General features: G+C 50.0%; 1 protein-coding gene across 1 annotated transcript in view; it reads left to right on the forward strand.

The window, feature by feature from the left end:
- The first annotated feature begins 1,019 nt into the window (after nucleotides 1-1,019).
- Nucleotides 1,020-22,834, forward strand: part of LOC119969950 (complement component C6-like) — a 123,169-nt gene continuing 101,354 nt past the window's right edge. The window contains exon 1 of the mRNA XM_038803917.1: nucleotides 1,020-1,142. Coding sequence (XP_038659845.1) covers nucleotides 1,020-1,142 — 123 coding nt within the window. The remainder of the gene's footprint in view (nucleotides 1,143-22,834) is intronic.

A 22,834-nucleotide genomic window follows, 5' to 3' on the forward strand; every position in this document is an offset into this window, starting at 1 on the left:
CTTGGGGTCAATGTCCACAGGTCTCTGAAGGTCTCGGATGGGTTGATAAGGTGGTTATGAAGACATAGGAAATCCTTTCATTAATTAGCCAAGGAATAGATTATAAAATTTATAGATTATAAAAGCCAGGGAGGTGATGTTGGAATGATATCAAATATCAGCTAGGCCACAACTAGAGTGCTGTGCGCAGGTCTGGTCACTTCATCACCGTAAGGATGTGGTCACACTATGGAGGAGATTTACAGAGCAGATTTTACAGAGCAGATTTTACAGAGGAGATTTACAGAGGAGATTTTACAGAGCAGATTTTACAGATCAGATTTTAAGAGGGGATTTACAGAGGAGATATTACAGAGCAGATTTTACAGAGGAGATTTTACAGAGCAGATTTTACAGAGGAGATTTACAGAGGAGATTTTACAGAGCAGATTTTACAGAGCAGATTTTAAGAGGGGATTTACAGAGGAGATATTACAGAGCAGATTTTACAGAGCAGATTTTACAGAGCAGATTTTAAGAGGGGATTTACAGAGGAGATATTACAGAGCAGATTTTACAGAGCAGATTTTACAGAGGAGATTTACAGAGGAGATTTTACAGAGCAGATTTTACAGAGCAGATTTTAAGAGGGGATTTACAGAGGAGATATTACAGAGCAGATTTTACAGAGGAGATTTTGCAGAGCAGATTTTAAGAGGAGATTTTACAGAGGAGATTTACAGAGGAGATTTTACATAGGAGATTTTGCAGAGGATATTTTACAGAGGATGCTGCCAGGACTGGAGAGTTATAGCTGTGAGGAAAGATCGGAAAGTCTTGGTTTGTTTTGTTTGGAACAGAGGAGGGAGGCTGTGGTGAGGTTTAATGGAGATTATAAAATGACGTTGGGCGTTTACAGAGTGGATAGGAAAATTGTATTTCTCACAATAGCGAGGTCAATAATTAGGAAGGGATAGGTTCAAAGTAATTTGGGGAAGGGTTATCAGGGGTTGCAGGAGAATTTTATCAAATCGAGCTTGATGGAGATCCAGAAATCACTGCCTGAAATGGGAGGAGAGGCAGAAATCCTCACCGTATTGAAAAAGCACTTGGACATGCAGTTGAAGGGCCATTATCAACAGGAATACAGACTGGGCTGCAAAGTGAGTTTCGGCTGGTTGGGGTTTTTTCAAGAGGCAGAAACATGATGAGCTGAGTGGCCCCCTCCTCGGTTGCAAAATTTTCTGCATTCTTTGTTCTAACCGTCTTCATTTGTGCCAACCAAGGGAGAGTCTTCCCCCTGATTCCCATTGACTCCAGTTTAGCTCGTGATGCCACACTCGCTCAAATGCTGCCTTGATGTCACCCAGGGCAGTCACTCTCCCCTCACCTCTGGCATTAAGCTTGGGCAGCACCATAGCACAGTGGCTAGCACTGTGGCTTCACATCGCCAGGGTCCCGGGTTCGAGTCCCCGCTGGATCACTGCCTGTGCGGAGTCTGCACGTTCTCCCCGTGTCTGCGTGGGTTTCCTCCGGCTGCTCCGGTTTCCTCCCACAGTCCAAAGACGTGCAGGTTAGGTGGATTGGCTGTGATAAATTGCCCTTAGTGACTAAAAGGTTAGGAGGGGTCATTGGGTTACGGGGATAGGGTGGAAGTGAGGGCTTAAGTGGGTCGGTGCAGACTCGATGGGCCAAATGGCCTCCTTCTGCACTGTATGTTCTATGTTCTATAAGCTCTTTGTCCATGTTTGAACCAAGGCTGTAATGAGGTCAGGAGCTGAGTGACCCTGGCAGAACCCAAACTGAGTGTCCGTGAGCAGGTTATTGCTGAGTAAGTGCCGCTTGATATCGCTGCTGATGGCCCCTTCAATCACGTTACTGATGGGCGATAATTGGCCGGGTTGGGTTTACCCTGCTTTTGTAGAAATCAGGCAAAATGTAAGGAATGCAGTAAATTGAACGGAACTGTGGCAAAAACGGAATAAATTAGGCGTGTGTGCTGCAGGTCTTTGTAAAATAATGGCTTCACTTCAGAAGCTACTTCAACAGCACCAGAGAGAGTGACTGATTCCCGAATTCTCTGCACACTTATCCCCCGGGGATCCATCTGGCCATGTGTGCTTGTTGAGGTTGAACAGAGAGTTAACACATGACTGCCCTGTTTTACTCCCCTGTGGAGAATATTCAGCGTCTGATAATAATGCAGCATCAGAGGCTCTTTAACATTCACTTCACCATTTGGAATAAATATGTATTGGACCCCCTTCCTATCAATTCCATTTCATGTCCAATTAATTTATATGTTAATGATGTGTGGGTGGTAATGAGCTTCCTGATGGAACGAGCCAGCAACTGAGATATAAACCTTTCAGTTTATAGCTAGTCACTCAACTCATCATGGAGCAGGGAAGGAATAAACAGATGCCAAACATTGGACACAGTAAAGCTCCCTCTACACTGTCCCCATCAAACACTCCCAGGACAGGTACAGCACGGGGTTAGATACAGAGTAAAGCTCCCTCTACACTGTCCCCATCAAACACTCCCAGGACAGGTACAGCACGGGGTTAGATACAGAGTAAAGCTCCCTCTACACTGTCCGCATGAAACACTCCCAGGACAGGTACAGCATAGGGTCAGATACAGAGTAAAGCTCCCTCCACACTGTCCCCATCAAATACTCCCAGGACAGGTACAGCACAGGGTCAGAAGCAGAGTAAAGCTCCCTCGACACTGTCCCCATCAAACACTCCTAGGAAAGGTACAGCACGGGTTTAGATACAGAGTAAAGCTCCCTCTACACTGTCCCATCTAACACTCCCAGGACAGGTACAGCACGGGGTTAGATACAGAGTAAAGCTCCCTCTGCACTGTCCCCATCAAACACTCCCAGGACAGGTACAGCACGGGGTGAGATACTGAGTAAAGCTCCCTCTACACTGTCACCATAAAACATTCCCAGGACAGGTACAGCACGGGGTTAGATACAGAGTAAACCTCCCTCTGCACAATCACCATCAAACACTCCCAGGACAGGTACAGCATGGGATTAGATACAAAGTAAAGCTCCCTCTACACTGTCCGCATTAAACACTCCCAGGACAGGTACAGCACGCGGTTAGATACAGAGTTAATCTCCCTCTGCACTGTCTCCATTAAATACTCCCAGGAAAGGTACAGCACAGGTTTAGATACAGAGTAAAGCTCCCTCTGCACAATCACCATCAAACACTCCCAGGACAGGTACAGCACGGGGTTAGATACAGAGTAAAGCTCCCTCTACACTGTCCCCATCAAACACTCCCAGGACAGGTACAGCACGGGGTTAGATACAGAGTAAAGCTCCCTCCACACTGTCCCCATCAAACACTCCCAGGACAGGTACAGCACGCGGTTAGATACAGAGTAAAGCTCCCTCTACACTGTCACCATAAAACATTCCCAGGACAGGTACAGCACGGGGTTAGATACAGAGTAAACCTCCCTCTGCACAATCACCATCAAACACTCCCAGGACAGGTACAGCACGGGGTTAGATACAGAGTAAAGCTCCCTCTACACTGTCCCCATCAAACACTCCCAGGACAGGTACAGCACGGGGTTAGATACAGAGTAAAGCTCCCTCCGCACTGTCCCCATCAAACACTCCCAGGACAGGTACAGCACGCGGTTAGATACAGAGTAAAGCTCCCTCTACACTGTCCCCATCAAACACTCCCAGGACAGGTACAGCACGGGGTTAGATACAGAGTAAAGCTCCCTCTCCACTGTCTCCATTAAATACTCCCAGGACAGGTACAGCACAGGGTTAGATACAGAGTAAAGCTCCCTCCACACTGTCCCCATCAAATACTCCCAGGACAGGTACAGCACAGGGTCAGAAACAGAGAAAAGCTCCCTCGACACTGTCCCCATCAAACACTCCTGGGAAAGGTACAGCACGGGTTTAGATACAGAGTAAAGCTCCATCTACACTGTCCCCATCAAACACTCCTAGGAAAGGTACAGCACGGGTTTAGATACAGAGTAAAGCTCCCTCTACACTGTCCCATCTAACACTCCCAGGACACGTACAGCACGGGGTTAGATACAGAGTAAAGCTCCCTCTGCACTGTCTCCATCAAACACTTCCAGGACAGTCACAGCACGGGGTTAGATAGAGAGCAAAGCTCCCTCAACACTGTCCCCATCAAACACTCCCAGGACATGTATAGCACGGAGTTAGATACAGAGTAAAGTTCCCTCTACACTGTCCCCATCAAACAGTCCCAGGACAGGTACAGCACGTTGTTAGATACAGAGTAAAGCTTCCTCTACACTGTCCCCATCAAACACTTCCAGCAAAGGTACAGCTCGGGGTTAGATACAGAGTAAAGCTCCCTCTACACTGTCTCCATCAAACACTCCCAGGACAGGTACAGCACGGGGTTAGATTATGAGTAAACCTTCCTCTACACTGTCACCATCAAACACTCGCAGGACAGGTACAGCACGGGGTTAGATACGGAGTAAAGCTCCCTCTGCACCGTCACTATCAAACACTCCCAGGACAGGTGCAGCTCGGGGTTAGATACAGAGTAAAGCACCCTCTATACTGTCCCGATCAAACACTCCCAGGACAGGTACAGCTCGGGGTTAGATACAGAGTAAAGCACCCTCTACACTGTCCCCATCAAACACTCCCAGAACAGGTACAGCATGAGGTTAGATACAGAGTAAAGCCCCCTCTGCACTATCCCAATCAAACACTCCCAGGTCAGGTACAGCACTGGGTTAGATGCAGAGTAAAGCTCCCTCTACACTATCCCAATCAAACACTCCCAGGACAGGTACAGCACGGGGTTAGATACAGAGTAAAGCTCCCTCTACACTATCCCAATCAAACACTCCCAGGACAGGTACAGCACGGGGTTAGAAACAGAGTAAAGCTCCCTCTACACTGTCCCCATCAAACACTCCCAGGACAGGTACAGCACGCGGTTAGATACAGAGTAAAGCTCCCTCCACACTGTCCCCAAAAAATACTCCCAGCTCAGGTACAGCACGGGGTTAGATACAGAGTAAAGCTCCCTCCACACTGTCCCCAAAAAATACGCCCAGCTCAGGTACAGCACGGGGTTAGATACAGAGTAAAGCTCCCTCTACACTATCCCAATCAAACACTCCTAGGAAAGGTACAGCACGGGTTTAGGTACAGGGTAAAGCTCCATCTACACTGTCCCCATCAAACACTCCTAGGAAAGGTACAGCACGGGTTTAGATACAGAGTAAAGCTCCCTCTACACTGTCCCATCTAACACTCCCAGGACAGGTACAGCACGGGGTTAGATACAGAGTAAAGCTCCCTCTGCACTGTCTCCATCAAACACTTCCAGGACAGTCACAGCACGGGTTAGATAGAGAGCAAAGCTCCCTCAACACTGTCCCCATCAAACACTCCCAGGACATGTATAGCACGGAGTTAGATACAGAGTAAAGTTCCCTCTACACTGTCCCCATCAAACAGTCCCAGGACAGGTACAGCACGTTGTTAGATACAGAGTAAAGCTTCCTCTACACTGTCCCCATCAAACACTTCCAGCAAAGGTACAGCTCGGGGTTAGATACAGAGTAAAGCTCCCTCTACACTGTCTCCATCAAACACTCCCAGGACAGGTACAGCACAGGGTTAGATTATGAGTAAACCTTCCTCTACACTGTCACTATCAAACACTCCCAGGACAGGTACAGCTCGGGGTTAGATACAGAGTAAAGCACCCTCTATACTGTCCCGATCAAACACTCCCAGGACAGGTACAGCTCGGGGTTAGATACAGAGTAAAGCACCCTCTACACTGTCCCCATCAAACACTCCCAGGACAGGTACAGCATGAGGTTAGATACAGAGTAAAGCTCCCTCTGCACTATCAAAATCAAACACTCCCAGGTCAGGTACAGCACTGGGTTAGATACAGAGTAAAGCTCCCTCTACACTATCCCATCAAACACTCCCAGGACAGGTACAGCACGGGGTTAGATACAGAGTAAAGCTCCCTCTACACTATCCCAATCAAACACTCCCAGGTCAGGTACAGCACTGGGTTAGATGCAGAGTAAAGCTCCTTCTACACTATCCCAATCAAACACTCCCAGGACAGGTACAGCACGGGGTTAGATACAGAGTAAAGCTCCCTCTACACTGATCCCAATCAAACACTCCCAGGACAGGTACAGCACGGGGTTAGAAACAGAGTAAAGCCTCCTCTACACTGTCCCCATCAAACACTCCCAGGACACGGACAGCACGCGGTTAGATACAGAGTAAAGCTCCCTCCACACTGTCCCCATAAAATACTCCCAGGCTCAGGTACAGCACGGGGTTAGATACAGAGTAAAGCTCCCTCTACACTATCCCAATCAAACACTCCCTGGAAAGGTACAGCACGGGTTAGATACAGAGTAAAGCTCCATCTACACTGTCCCCATCAAACACTCCTAGGAAAGGTACAGCACGGGTTTAGATACAGAGTAAAGCTCCCTCTACACTGTCCCATCTAACACTCCCAGGACAGGTACAGCACGGGGTTAGATACAGAGTAAAGCTCCCTCTGCACTGTCTCCATCAAACACTTCCAGGACAGTCACAGCACAGGTACAGCACGGGGTTAGATACAGAGTAAAGCTCCCTCTACACTGTCCCCATCAAACACTCCCAGGACAGGTACAGCACGGAGTTAGATACAGAGTAATGTTCCCTCTACACTGTCCCCATCAAACACTCCCAGGACAGGTACAGCACGGTGTTAGATACAGAGTAAAGCTTCCTCTACACTGTCCCCATCAAACACTTCCAGGCAAGGTACAGCTCGGGGTTAGATACAGAGTAAAGCTCCCTCTACACTGTCTCCATCAAACACACCCAGGACAGGTACAGCACGGGGTTAGATTATGAGTAAACCTTCCTCTACACTGTCACCATCAAACACTCGCAGGACAGGTACAGCACGGGGTTAGATACGGAGTAAAGCTCCCTCTGCACCGTCACTATCAAACACTCCCAGGACAGGTACAGCTCGGGGTTAGACACAGAGTAAAGCACCCTCTATACTGTCCCGATCAAACACTCCCAGGACAGGTACAGCTCGGGGTTAGATACAGAGTAAAGCACCCTCTACACTGTCCCCATCAAACACTCCCAGAACAGGTACAGCATGAGGTTAGATACAGAGTAAAGCCCCCTCTGCACTATCCCAATCAAACACTCCCAGGTCAGGTACAGCACTGGGTTAGATGCAGAGTAAAGCTCCCTCTACACTATCCCAATCAAACACTCCCAGGACAGGTACAGCACGGGGTTAGATACAGAGTAAAGCTCCCTCTACACTGTCCCCATCAAACACTCCCAGGACAGGTACAGCACGGGGTTAGATACAGAGTAAAGCTCCCTCTACACTGTCCCCATCAAACACTCCCAGGACAGGTACAGCACGCGGTTAGATACAGAGTAAAGCTCCCTCCACACTGTCCCCATCAAACTACTCCCAGGCACAGGTACAGCACGGGGTTAGATACAGAGTAAAGCTCCCTCCACACTGTCCCCATCAAACTACTCCCAGGCTCAGGTACAGCATGGGGTTAGATACAGAGTAAAGCTCCCTCTACACTGTCCCCCTCAAACTCTCTAGGACAGGTACAGCACGGGGTTAGATACAGAGTAAAGCTCCCTCTACACTGTCCCCATCAAACACTCCTAGGACAGGTACAGCACGGGGTTAGATACAGAGTAAAGCTCCCTCTACACTGTCCCATCTAACACTCCCAGGACAGGTACAGCACGGGGTTAGATACAGAGTAAAGCTCCCTCTGCACTGTCTCCATCAAACACTTCCAGGACAGTCACAGCACGGGGTTAGATAGAGAGCAAAGCTCCCTCAACACTGTCCCCATCAAACACTCCCAGGACATGTATAGCACGGAGTTAGATACAGAGTAAAGTTCCCTCTACACTGTCCCCATCAAACAGTCCCAGGACAGGTACAGCACGTTGTTAGATACAGAGTAAAGCTTCCTCTACACTGTCCCCATCAAACACTTCCAGCAAAGGTACAGCTCGGGGTTAGATACAGAGTAAAGCTCCCTCTACACTGTCTCCATCAAACACTCCCAGGACAGGTACAGCACGGGGTTAGATTATGAGTAAACCTTCCTCTACACTGTCACCATCAAACACTCGCAGGACAGGTACAGCACGGGGTTAGATACGGAGTAAAGCTCCCTCTGCACCGTCACTATCAAACACTCCCAGGACAGGTGCAGCTCGGGGTTAGATACAGAGTAAAGCACCCTCTATACTGTCCCGATCAAACACTCCCAGGACAGGTACAGCTCGGGGTTAGATACAGAGTAAAGCACCCTCTACACTGTCCCCATCAAACACTCCCAGAACAGGTACAGCATGAGGTTAGATACAGAGTAAAGCCCCCTCTGCACTATCCCAATCAAACACTCCCAGGTCAGGTACAGCACTGGGTTAGATGCAGAGTAAAGCTCCCTCTACACTATCCCAATCAAACACTCCCAGGACAGGTACAGCACGGGGTTAGATACAGAGTAAAGCTCCCTCTACACTATCCCAATCAAACACTCCCAGGACAGGTACAGCACGGGGTTAGAAACAGAGTAAAGCTTCCTCTACACTGTCCCCATCAAACACTCCCAGGTCAGGTACAGCACTGGGTTAGATGCAGAGTAAAGCTCCCTCTACACTATCCCAATCAAACACTCCCAGGACAGGTACAGCACGGGGTTAGATACAGAGTAAAGCACCCTCTACACTGTCCCCATCAAACACTCCCAGGACAGGTACAGCACGCGGTTAGATACAGAGTAAAGCTCCCTCCACACTGTCCCCAAAAAATACTCCCAGCTCAGGTACAGCACGGGGTTAGATACAGAGTAAAGCTCCCTCTACACTATCCCAATCAAACACTCCTTGGAAAGGTACAGCACGGGTTTAGATACAGAGTAAAGCTCCATCTACACTGTCCCCATCAAACACTCCTAGGAAAGGTACAGCACGGGTTTAGATACAGAGTAAAGCTCCCTCTACACTGTCCCATCTAACACTCCCAGGACAGGTACAGCACGGGGTTAGATACAGAGTAAAGCTCCCTCTGCACTGTCTCCATCAAACACTTCCAGGACAGTCACAGCACGGGGTTAGATAGAGAGCAAAGCTCCCTCAACACTGTCCCCATCAAACACTCCCAGGACATGTATAGCACGGAGTTAGATACAGAGTAAAGTTCCCTCTACACTGTCCCCATCAAACAGTCCCAGGACAGGTACAGCACGTTGTTAGATACAGAGTAAAGCTTCCTCTACACTGTCCCCATCAAACACTTCCAGCAAAGGTACAGCTCGGGGTTAGATACAGAGTAAAGCTCCCTCTACACTGTCTCCATCAAACACACCCAGGACAGGTACAGCACGGGGTTAGATTATGAGTAAACCTTCCTCTACACTGTCACCATCAAACACTCGCAGGACAGGTACAGCACGGGGTTAGATACGGAGTAAAGCTCCCTCTGCACCGTCACTATCAAACACTCCCAGGACAGGTACAGCTCGGGGTTAGACACAGAGTAAAGCACCCTCTATACTGTCCCGATCAAACACTCCCAGGACAGGTACAGCTCGGGGTTAGATACAGAGTAAAGCACCCTCTACACTGTCCCCATCAAACACTCCCAGAACAGGTACAGCATGAGGTTAGATACAGAGTAAAGCCCCCTCTGCACTATCCCAATCAAACACTCCCAGGTCAGGTACAGCACTGGGTTAGATGCAGAGTAAAGCTCCCTCTACACTGTCCCCATCAAACACTCCCAGGACAGGTACAGCACGGGGTTAGATACAGAGTAAAGCTCCCTCTACACTGTCCCCATCAAACACTCCCAGGACAGGTACAGCACGGGGTTAGATACAGAGTAAAGCTTCCTCTACACTGTCCCCATCAAACACTCCCAGGACAGGTACAGCACGCGGTTAGATACAGAGTAAAGCTCCCTCTACACTGTCCCCATCAAAATACTCCCAGCACAGGTACAGCACGGGGTTAGATACAGAGTAAAGCTCCCTCCTACACTGTCCCCATAAAACACTCCCAGGATCAGGTACAGCACGGGGTTAGATACAGAGTAAAGCTCCCTCTACACTAGTCCCCATCAAACACTCCCTAGGAAAGGTACAGCACGGGGTTTAGATACAGAGTAAAGCTCCCTCTACACTGTCCCCATCAAACACTCCCTAGGACAGGTACAGCACGGGTTAGATACAGAGTAAAGCTCCATCTACACTGTCCCCATCAAACACTCCCAGGACAGGTACAGCACGGGGTTAGATACAGAGTAAAGCTCCCTCTGCACTGTCTCCATCAAACACTTCCAGGACAGTCACAGCACGGGGTTAGATAGAGAGCAAAGCTCCCTCAACACTGTCCCCATCAAACACTCCCAGGACATGTATAGCACGGAGTTAGATACAGAGTAAAGTTCCCTCTACACTGTCCCCATCAAACAGTCCCAGGACAGGTACAGCACGTTGTTAGATACAGAGTAAAGCTTCCTCTACACTGTCCCCATCAAACACTTCCAGCAAAGGTACAGCTCGGGGTTAGATACAGAGTAAAGCTCCCTCTACACTGTCTCCATCAAACACTCCCAGGACAGGTACAGCACGGGGTTAGATTATGAGTAAACCTTCCTCTACACTGTCACCATCAAACACTCGCAGGACAGGTACAGCACGGGGTTAGATACGGAGTAAAGCTCCCTCTGCACCGTCACTATCAAACACTCCCAGGACAGGTGCAGCTCGGGGTTAGATACAGAGTAAAGCACCCTCTATACTGTCCCGATCAAACACTCCCAGGACAGGTACAGCTCGGGGTTAGATACAGAGTAAAGCACCCTCTACACTGTCCCCATCAAACACTCCCAGAACAGGTACAGCATGAGGTTAGATACAGAGTAAAGCCCCCTCTGCACTATCCCAATCAAACACTCCCAGGTCAGGTACAGCACTGGGTTAGATGCAGAGTAAAGCTCCCTCTACACTATCCCAATCAAACACTCCCAGGACAGGTACAGCACGGGGTTAGATACAGAGTAAAGCTCCCTCTACACTATCCCAATCAAACACTCCCAGGACAGGTACAGCACGGGGTTAGAAACAGAGTAAAGCTTCCTCTACACTGTCCCCATCAAACACTCCCAGGACAGGTACAGCACGCGGTTAGATACAGAGTAAAGCTCCCTCCACACTGTCCCCAAAAAATACTCCCAGCTCAGGTACAGCACGGGGTTAGATACAGAGTAAAGCTCCCTCCACACTGTCCCCAAAAAATACGCCCAGCTCAGGTACAGCACGGGGTTAGATACAGAGTAAAGCTCCCTCTACACTATCCCAATCAAACACTCCTAGGAAAGGTACAGCACGGGTTTAGGTACAGGGTAAAGCTCCATCTACACTGTCCCCATCAAACACTCCTAGGAAAGGTACAGCACGGGTTTAGATACAGAGTAAAGCTCCCTCTACACTGTCCCATCTAACACTCCCAGGACAGGTACAGCACGGGGTTAGATACAGAGTAAAGCTCCCTCTGCACTGTCTCCATCAAACACTTCCAGGACAGTCACAGCACGGGGTTAGATAGAGAGCAAAGCTCCCTCAACACTGTCCCCATCAAACACTCCCAGGACATGTATAGCACGGAGTTAGATACAGAGTAAAGTTCCCTCTACACTGTCCCCATCAAACAGTCCCAGGACAGGTACAGCACGTTGTTAGATACAGAGTAAAGCTTCCTCTACACTGTCCCCATCAAACACTTCCAGCAAAGGTACAGCTCGGGGTTAGATACAGAGTAAAGCTCCCTCTACACTGTCTCCATCAAACACTCCCAGGACAGGTACAGCACAGGGTTAGATTATGAGTAAACCTTCCTCTACACTGTCACTATCAAACACTCCCAGGACAGGTACAGCTCGGGGTTAGATACAGAGTAAAGCACCCTCTATACTGTCCCGATCAAACACTCCCAGGACAGGTACAGCTCGGGGTTAGATACAGAGTAAAGCACCCTCTACACTGTCCCCATCAAACACTCCCAGGACAGGTACAGCATGAGGTTAGATACAGAGTAAAGCTCCCTCTGCACTATCAAAATCAAACACTCCCAGGTCAGGTACAGCACTGGGTTAGATGCAGAGTAAAGCTCCCTCTACACTATCCCAATCAAACACTCCCAGGACAGGTACAGCACGGGGTTAGATACAGAGTAAAGCTCCCTCTACACTATCCCAATCAAACACTCCCAGGTCAGGTACAGCACTGGGTTAGATGCAGAGTAAAGCTCCTTCTACACTATCCCAATCAAACACTCCCAGGACAGGTACAGCACGGGGTTAGATACAGAGTAAAGCTCCCTCTACACTATCCCAATCAAACACTCCCAGGACAGGTACAGCACGGGGTTAGAAACAGAGTAAAGCCTCCTCTACACTGTCCCCATCAAACACTCCCAGGACAGGTACAGCACGCGGTTAGATACAGAGTAAAGCTCCCTCCACACTGTCCCCAAAAAATACTCCCAGCTCAGGTACAGCACGGGGTTAGATACAGAGTAAAGCTCCCTCTACACTATCCCAATCAAACACTCCTTGGAAAGGTACAGCACGGGTTTAGATACAGAGTAAAGCTCCATCTACACTGTCCCCATCAAACACTCCTAGGAAAGGTACAGCACGGGTTTAGATACAGAGTAAAGCTCCCTCTACACTGTCCCATCTAACACTCCCAGGACAGGTACAGCACGGGGTTAGATACAGAGTAAAGCTCCCTCTACACTGTCCCCATCAAACACTCCAGGACAGGTACAGCACGGGGTTAGATACAGAGTAAAGCTCCCTCTACACTGTCCCCATCAAACACTCCCAGGACAGGTACAGCACGGGGTTAGATACAGAGTAAAGCTCCCTCTACACTGTCCCCATCAAACACTCCCAGGACAGGTACAGCACGGTGTTAGATACAGAGTAAAGCTCCCTCTACACTGTCCCCATCAAACACTCCCAGGACAGGTACAGCACGGGGTTAGATACAGAGTAAAGCTCCCTCTACACTGTCCCCATCAAACACTCCCAGGACAGGTACAGCACGGGGTTAGATACAGAGTAAAGCTCCCTCTACACTGTCCCCATCAAACACTCCCAGGACAGGTACAGCACGGGGTTAGATACAGAGTAAAGCTCCCTCTACACTGTCCCCATCAAACACTCCCAGGACAGGTACAGCTCGGGGTTAGATACAGAGTAAAGCACCCTCTATACTGTCCCGATCAAACACTCCCAGGACAGGTACAGCTCGGGGTTAGATACAGAGTAAAGCACCCTCTACACTGTCCCCATCAAACACTCCCAGAACAGGTACAGCATGAGGTTAGATACAGAGTAAAGCCCCCTCTGCACTATCCCAATCAAACACTCCCAGGTCAGGTACAGCACTGGGTTAGATGCAGAGTAAAGCTCCCTCTACACTATCCCAATCAAACACTCCCAGGACAGGTACAGCACGGGGTTAGATACAGAGTAAAGCTCCCTCTACACTATCCCAATCAAACACTCCCAGGACAGGTACAGCACGGGGTTAGAAACAGAGTAAAGCTTCCTCTACACTGTCCCCATCAAACACTCCCAGGACAGGTACAGCACGCGGTTAGATACAGAGTAAAGCTCCCTCCACACTGTCCCCAAAAAATACTCCCAGCACAGGTACAGCACGGGGTTAGATACAGAGTAAAGCTCCCTCCACACTGTCCCCAAAAAATACGCCCAGCTCAGGTACAGCACGGGGTTAGATACAGAGTAAAGCTCCCTCTACACTATCCCAATCAAACACTCCTAGGAAAGGTACAGCACGGGTTTAGGTACAGGGTAAAGCTCCATCTACACTGTCCCCATCAAACACTCCTAGGAAAGGTACAGCACGGGTTTAGATACAGAGTAAAGCTCCCTCTACACTGTCCCATCTAACACTCCCAGGACAGGTACAGCACGGGGTTAGATACAGAGTAAAGCTCCCTCTGCACTGTCTCCATCAAACACTTCCAGGACAGTCACAGCACGGGGTTAGATAGAGAGCAAAGCTCCCTCAACACTGTCCCCATCAAACACTCCCAGGACATGTATAGCACGGAGTTAGATACAGAGTAAAGTTCCCTCTACACTGTCCCCATCAAACAGTCCCAGGACAGGTACAGCACGTTGTTAGATACAGAGTAAAGCTTCCTCTACACTGTCCCCATCAAACACTTCCAGCAAAGGTACAGCTCGGGGTTAGATACAGAGTAAAGCTCCCTCTACACTGTCTCCATCAAACACTCCCAGGACAGGTACATCTCGGGGTTAGATTATGAGTAAACCTTCCTCTACACTGTCACCATCAAACACTCGCAGGACAGGTACAGCTCGGGGTTAGATACAGAGTAAAGCACCCTCTACACTGTCCCCATCAAACACTCCCAGGACAGGTACAGCATGAGGTTAGATACAGAGTAAAGCTCCCTCTGCACTATCAAAATCAAACACTCCCAGGTCAGGTACAGCACTGGGTTAGATGCAGAGTAAAGCTCCCTCTACACTATCCCAATCAAACACTCCCAGGACAGGTACAGCACGGGGTTAGATACAGAGTAAAGCTCCCTCTACACTATCCCAATCAAACACTCCCAGGTCAGGTACAGCACTGGGTTAGATGCAGAGTAAAGCTCCTTCTACACTATCCCAATCAAACACTCCCAGGACAGGTACAGCACGGGGTTAGATACAGAGTAAAGCTCCCTCTACACTATCCCAATCAAACACTCCCAGGACAGGTACAGCACGGGGTTAGAAACAGAGTAAAGCCTCCTCTACACTGTCCCCATCAAACACTCCCAGGACAGGTACAGCACGCGGTTAGATACAGAGTAAAGCTCCCTCCACACTGTCCCCAAAAAATACTCCCAGCTCAGGTACAGCACGGGGTTAGATACAGAGTAAAGCTCCCTCTACACTATCCCAATCAAACACTCCTTGGAAAGGTACAGCACGGGTTTAGATACAGAGTAAAGCTCCATCTACACTGTCCCCATCAAACACTCCTAGGAAAGGTACAGCACGGGTTTAGATACAGAGTAAAGCTCCCTCTACACTGTCCCATCTAACACTCCCAGGACAGGTACAGCACGGGGTTAGATACAGAGTAAAGCTCCCTCTGCACTGTCTCCATCAAACACTTCCAGGACAGTCACAGCACGGGGTTAGATAGAGAGCAAAGCTCCCTCAACACTGTCCCCATCAAACACTCCCAGGACATGTATAGCACGGAGTTAGATACAGAGTAAAGTTCCCTCTACACTGTCCCCATCAAACAGCCCCAGGACAGGTACAGCACGTTGTTAGATACAGAGTAAAGCTTCCTCTACACTGTCCCCATCAAACACTTCCAGCAAAGGTACAGCTCGGGGTTAGATACAGAGTAAAGCTCCCTCTACACTGTCTCCATCAAACACTCCCAGGACAGGTACATCTCGGGGTTAGATTATGAGTAAACCTTCCTCTACACTGTCACCATCAAACACTCGCAGGACAGGTACAGCAAGGGGTTAGATACAGAGTAAAGCTCCCTCTGCACCGTCACTATCAAACACTCCCAGGACAGGTACAGCACGGGGTTAGATACAGAGTAAAGCTCCCTCTACAGGGTCCCCATCAAACACTCCCAGGACAGGTACAGCACGGGGTTAGATACAGAGTAAAGCTCCCTCTACACTGTCCCCATCAAACACTCCCAGGACAGGTACAGCATGAGGTTAGATACAGAGTAAAGCTCCCTCTACACTGTCCCCATCAAACACTCCCAGGACAGGTACAGCACGGGGCAGATACAGAGTAAAGCTCCCTCTACACTGTCCCCATCAAACACTCCCAGGACCATCCTCACTAAGACCCATCTCCTCAGTCAGTGATTGTAACTAATGTTCCACGTGGGGTTGCTGCCAATTGAGTACTGAGCAGGCTCGGGAACCTGGGCCCAGCCGTGATCTGTTCCTTTTCTGATGTGGCTGATTCCAGCCATTATCCATCCTCGGTTGCCATGAGAACTGAGTGACTTTCAAGGATATCTGAGAAGGCTATCAAATGGAAACCAGAATATGTATAGTCACAGGTTCCCTTATTAAAGGACATCACTTGGATATCCGATGAAAATCCCGATTATTCACATTCATGCGTGAGGCCAGAGACCAGCAGGTTTATTGTCACCACTGGGGGGCGTTGGTTCGCAGGAGATCTGTGTTGCTGGGATTTATGGGGCTGGATTCTCTAATAATGGGGCTATGTCCCCACGCCAGCCTGAAAACTGGCGCCAACCACTCCGGCGCCAACGGTCCTCGATAATTGGGAATGCTCCCCTTCCCAGGGGGCTGGGTTGGTGCCGGAGTGGTCCCCGCAGCTCCAGCCGACGCGGAACAGCTGCCATATTTCCGCGCATGCACGGGATTCCCTTCTTCGCGCCCGGGCAATATGGCCAAGCCCTACACAGGCCCGGCACGGAGCAAAGTAGGCTCCGCGGAACCAGCCCACCTGCCGATCGTGAGGCCACGATCGCGGGCCATGCCACCGTGGGGACCCCCCACAGAGTCGGATCCCCCCGCCCCCTCCCCTCCAGGGCGGACCCCCGCACACCCACCTTCCGGATCCCGCAGTGTGGGAGCTGAGTAACCCACATTGGCGGGACTCGGCCAAACACGTCGGCCATTCGGCCCATCGGAGCCCGGAGAATCGCCGGGGGGGCGGGGGGGGGGGGGGGGGGGGGGGGGCCTGACTGGCGTGGCAGGAATCCCACCCCCGCCCGAAAACCGGCGCCGGACAACGGGGAAGCAGGCGTCGGGTGGCAGAATCCCGGCCATGGGGATCCACTGGGAACCCAGAGGAACATGAGGCCAGAGGCTCACCCGAGACCCCTCCCGTTTCTGGCCTCTGCTGCAGCCATTGATTTCTCGGTTAATCCTTTCAGTGAGGGGCAGTCACCAAATGGACCTTTGAATCCTCTACATCCATTCAGAGCAAACTTTGGGAGTGAAATTATCCCTGAAATTATCTCCCTGTTTCTTGAATCGATGCCTGATACTCATCCTAAAACCTCTCTAGCTTTCGCATGGTCTGAATGTGGGACTGAGGTGGCGAACATAACCCACTGTCAACTGGAGCCAGTTAAGATCATGAGATCATATGAATTAGGAGCAGACCCAGAGTCCTCAACCGTTCCTCATACAACAAGCTCTTCATTCCAGGGATCATTCTTGTGAACCTCCTCTGGACCCTTTCCAAGGCCAGCACATCCTCCCTTAGATACGGGGCCCAAAACTGCTCACAATACTCCAAATGGGGTCTGACCTGGTCCACCCACGTCGACGCTACCACCAAGAAAGCACAACAGCGCCTATACTTCCTCAGGAAACTAAGGAAATTCAGCATGTCCACATTAACCCTTACCGACTTTTACAGATGCACTATAGAAAGCATCCTATCGGGCTGCATCACAGCCTGGTATGGCAACTGCTCGGCCCAGGACCGCAAGGAACTTCAGAGAGTTGTGAATACCGCCCAGTCCATCACACAAACCTGCCTCCCATCCATTGACTCCATCTACACCTCCCGCTGCTGGGGGAAAGCGGGCAGCATAATCAAGGATCCCTCCCACCCGGCTTACTCACTTTTCCAACTTCTTCCATCGGGCAGGAGATACAGAAGTCTGAGAACACGCACAAACAGACTCAAAAACAGCTTCTTCCCCACTGTCACCAGACTCCTAAATGACCCTCTTATGGACTGACCTCATTAACACTACACCCTGTATGCTTCACCCGATGCCGGTGTTATGTAGTTACATTGTATATCTTGTGTTGCCCTATTATGTATTTTCTTTTTTTCCTTTTCTTTTCATGTACTTAATGATCTTTAATGAAAAAAACTTTTCATTGTACCTTGGTACACGTGACAATAAACAAATCCAAATCCAAATCTTGACATGAATGCTAACATTGCATTTGCCTTCCTAACTGCCGACTGAACCTGCACAGTAACCTTAAGAGAATCGCGAACAAGAACTCCCAAGTCCCTTTGTGCTTCTGATTTCCTGAGCCATTTGCCATTTAAAAAATAGTCTCTGCCTCCATTCCTCCTTCCAAAGTGCATAACCTCACACTTTTCCACATTATATTCCATCTGCCACTTCTTTGCCCGCTCTCCTAGCCTGTCCAAATCCTTCTGCAGCCCCCCTGCTTCCTCAATATTACCTGTCCCTCTACAGATCTTTGTATCATCTGCAAACTTAGCAACAGTGCCTTCAGTTCCTCCTTCCAGATCATTAATGTATATTGTGAAAAGTTGTGGTCCCAGCACAGACCCCTGAGGCACACCACTAGTCACCGGCTGCCATCCTGAAAAAGACCCCTTTATCCCCACTCTCTGCCTTCTGCCAGTCAGCCAATCCTCTATCCAGTACCTTGCCCCAAACAACGTTTATCATTCTTGTTTCTATTAATTTATGGGATGTGGGTGTCGCTGGCTAGGTCAGCATTTATTGCCCATCCTTGGTTGCCCTTCAGAAGGTGGTGGTGAGCTGCCTTCTTGAGCCGCTGCACTCCATGAGGTGTAGGTACACCCACTGTGCTGTTAGGGAGGGAGTTCCAGGATGTTGCCCCAGTGACAGTGAAGGAACGGCCGATATATTTCCAAGTCAGGGTGGTGAGTGACTCGGAGGGGAACCTCCAGGTGGTGGGGGTCCCAGGTATCTGCTGCTCTTGTCCTTCTAGATGGTCGTGGTTGTGGGTTTGGAAGGTGCTGACTAAGGAATCTTGGTCAGTTACTGCAGTGCATCTTTTAGATGGTACAAGACCGGTTTCTGCCGGCTGGTCTGTCTGTTTTTGTTGCTTTTTCGTGTTTTTGTAGAGGTTGAATACAACTGAGTGTCTGGCTTGTCCATTTCAGAGGGTTTTTAAGAGTCAACCACATTGCTGTGTGTCTGGAGTCACATGTAGACCAGACCGGGTAAGGATGGCAGATTGCCTTCCCTAAAGGACATCAGTGAGCCAGATGGGTTTTTACGACAATCAGCAATGGTTTCATGGTCATCATTAGACTTTTAATTCCAGAGATTTTATTGAATTTAAATTCCACTGCCTGCCGTGGTGGGAATCGAACCCGGGTCCCTAGATCAGTACCTTGGGTCTCTGGATTATCCGTCTAGCAACAATACTCCTACACCATCTCCTCTTATTTAGCAGCCTCCTATACGGCACCTTGTCAAAGGTCTTCTGGAAATTCAAATAGATCACTGGCTCTTCTTCGTCTAACTTCCTCATTACCTCCTCAAAGAATTTTGTTTTTTATTTTTCCAATTAAGGGGCAATGTAGCGTGGCCAATCCATCTACCCTGCACATCTTTGGGTTGTGGGGGTGAAACCCATACAGAAACAAGGAGAATGTGCAAACTCCACATGGACAGTGACCCTGGGCCGGGATCGACCCGGGTCCTCGGCGCCGTGAGACTGCAGTGCTAACCACTGTACCACCCCTCTCCTCAAAGAATTCTAACAGTTTTATCAGGCATGACCTCCCTTTGACAAAGCCGTGCTGACCCAGTCCTATTTTACCATGCACGTCCAAGTACTTTGCAATCTCATCTTTAATAACAGACTCTAAAATCTTACCGAAGATGAAAATGACCAAAGTCAGGCTAACCGGCCTATAATTTCCCGTCTTCTGCCTCCCTCCCTTCTTAAACAGGGGTGTTACAATAGCCACCATCCAGTACTCTGGGACCTTTCCTGCCTCCAGTGATTCCTGAAAGATCATCACTAATGCCTCACAATTTCCTCAGCTATCTCTTGTAGAACCCTGGGGTGTAGTCCATCCGGTCCAGGTGACTTATCCACCTTCAGACCTTTCAGTTTCCCCAGAACCTTCTCCTTAGTAATGGTCACTGCACTCACCTCTGCCCCCTGGTTCTCCTGGAGCTCTGGCATCCCACTGATGTCTTCCACCATGAAGACTGATGCAAAGTAACTATTCAGTTCCTCTGCCATTTCTTTATTTCCTATTATTACTTCTCCAGCCACATTTTCCCGCGGTCCAATGTCTATTTTTGCCTCTCTCTTACCTTTTATACATTGAAAAAAATCTCTTCCTATCCTCTTTTATATTACTAGCTAAGCTGCACTAATATTTCAACTTCTCTCCCCTTCCGCTGCATCCACCCTGCTTAGTACATCCTCAAAGAACTCTCATCAGACCTGATTGTCCTTTCACTAAACCATGTTGACTCTGCCTGCCATTCTGACTTTCTACGTGTCCTGTCTATGAAAGGCTTTGGTTCTGCCGTTGCCAAAGTTGCCCCCTGAAGTCAGCAGATGGTAAAGTACTCGGCTGAACACTACCTAATCAGATGGACATCTCCCAATTGTTAGGAACAACAGTTTTTAAGTTGAATATTTACGTTTGAGTTTCACAAAAGGTAAAATAATTTCTGTTTCATTTAGGTTGTTTGAGAGTCTTGGCGCCTGGGAGTCTGGGTAGAATCCTGGTTGAAAGGCTTGTTTTTTTGGGTTTAATTGTGTATATTCACTTTAATAAGTTTCTACAACCCCTGAAAGTAAAGAGATGGGTTAAAAGTTTAGTGACTGTGGGGAGAATAAACACAAAAGTTTTTAAAAATGACCGTTGCCTCGTGACAGTGATCAAGTGACACAGGCACAGAGATATGACAGAAGTGAGAATTCAGCGCGTGTCAGAGAGTGAAGACAGGGTTTGTCAGGTTATTGACAAGGTTATTGGACCAGTAGTTAGTCAGTTGTGGAACTCCAATACATTTATCAATTTTGCTGAGGTACTGCTGGAATATTGGGTGCCAGAGACCCGGGTTCAATTCTGACCTTGGGTGACTGTACGGAGTCTGCACGTTCTCCCCGTGTCCGCGTGGGTTTCCTCCGGGTGCTCCGGTTTCCTCCCACAGTCTAAAGATGTGTGGGTTAAGGTGGATTGGCCGTGCTAAATTGGCCCTAGTTGTGGTCACAGGGGAGAGTGGGGGATTGGGCCTAGGTGGGTCTTTCGGAGGGCCGGTCCAGACTCGATGGGCCGAATGGCCTCCTTCTGCACTGTAGGGATTCTATGAGTGTGGAGTTGGGTGGGGAGGGCTTTCGTCCTCTCTATAAGTCTGCTCCTGGGCCTGCGCACGTTGTCCATTTCCAGGTCCGGGCAGTGGGAGGTGGAGGGGTTTGTCCGACCAGACTGTCTTCCCCTTTACCCGTGGCTCCATTCGTGACCTCGGAGACGGAGAATGTGTCATCCACAGGCCCAAGGCTGGTGGGCGCCACGTGGACTGGGCTACGCTATCCTCTTGTCTTACTCTCAGAGATCACAATAATGAAGCCCCAGGCCAGCACAACAAGCCCCGACAAGATCTTGGGACAGATCAGCTGTTCCTCAGTCACACCATCTGCTTCCATGACAACATGCAATAGGCTGCACAATTTGAATGGCCCACTTCAGAGTGAAGAATGAAACAGGGCTGTGTCCTCGCCCCCCCTCCCCCCCCCCCCCCACCCCCCCCACTCAGTTTGGCACCTGTCTGAAATATATTCAACGATGGAGCGCCCACAAATCTCGGGGGTCGTGAATTCCAAAGATTCGCAAAGAAATTTCTCCTCCTCTCAGTCCTAAATCCCTCCAACCCTGAGACCGTGCTCCCGTGGTTCAGCTTCCCCAACCAGCCGAAACAATCTCTCCGCATCCACCCTATCAAACCCCCTGTCAACTATCAGGAACAGGGAAACCAGGAAAACGGCACCGTGGCACAGTTGTTAGCACTACTGCCTCCCAGCTCCAGGGACACGGATTCGATTCCCGGCAAGGATCACTGTCTGTGCGGAGTCTGCACATCCTCCCCGTGTGTGCGTGGGTTTCCTCCGGGTGCTCCGGTTTCCTCCCACAGTCCAAAGATGTGTGGGTTAGGTGGATTGCCCCTGATCAATTGCCCCTTTGTGTGCAAAAGGTTCGGTGGGGTTAATGGGTTACGGGGATAGGGTGGGAGTGTGGGACTAGGTAGGTTCGGTGCAGACTCGATGGGCTGAATGGCCTCCTTTTGCACTGTAGGGTTTGGATGATAATCAATCCCCACACACACACAACACCTTTGTCCAGTATGAATCTAACTACAGGTTTTCCTCTGTCAGGCCGACCCCCCCCACCGGGTCGGAGGATCGCCGGGGGGGGGAGACGCGAATCCTGCGCTGCCGGCTACCGTATTCTCCAGCACTATTTTTCGGACGGGGGCGGGATTCCCGTCACGCTGGTCGGGGGCCATTGGCAGCGGGCCCCCCGTCAAATTCCCGGGCCCTGATGAGCCGAGCGGCCGTCCATTTTTGGCCAGTCCCGCTGGCGTGAATCACTCAACTCACGCACCGGCCGGACCTGGCAGGTGAGTATGCGTGAGCGGTCCTCGGGAGGGAGCGGGGGGGATCTGACCCCGGGGGTGGGGGGGGGGGGGGGGTGGGGGTGGGGGGGGGGTGCACAGTGGCCTGGCCCTCGATTGGGGCCCACTGATCTGCAGGCAGGTTTGTTCCGTGGGAGGACTTCTTTTTCCACGCCGGCCCCTGTCGGGCTCCGCCAGGGCCAGCACGGGGAAGAGAAACCCCCGCGCAGGCGCCAAAATACACTGGCCGGTCTGCGCATGCGCGAGATCACGCTGGCCCTTTGGCTCCAGCTGGAGCAGT

Source organism: Scyliorhinus canicula, chromosome 8 (assembly GCF_902713615.1).
Source record: "Scyliorhinus canicula chromosome 8, sScyCan1.1, whole genome shotgun sequence".
In the NCBI taxonomy this organism is placed as follows: Eukaryota; Metazoa; Chordata; class Chondrichthyes; order Carcharhiniformes; family Scyliorhinidae; genus Scyliorhinus; species Scyliorhinus canicula.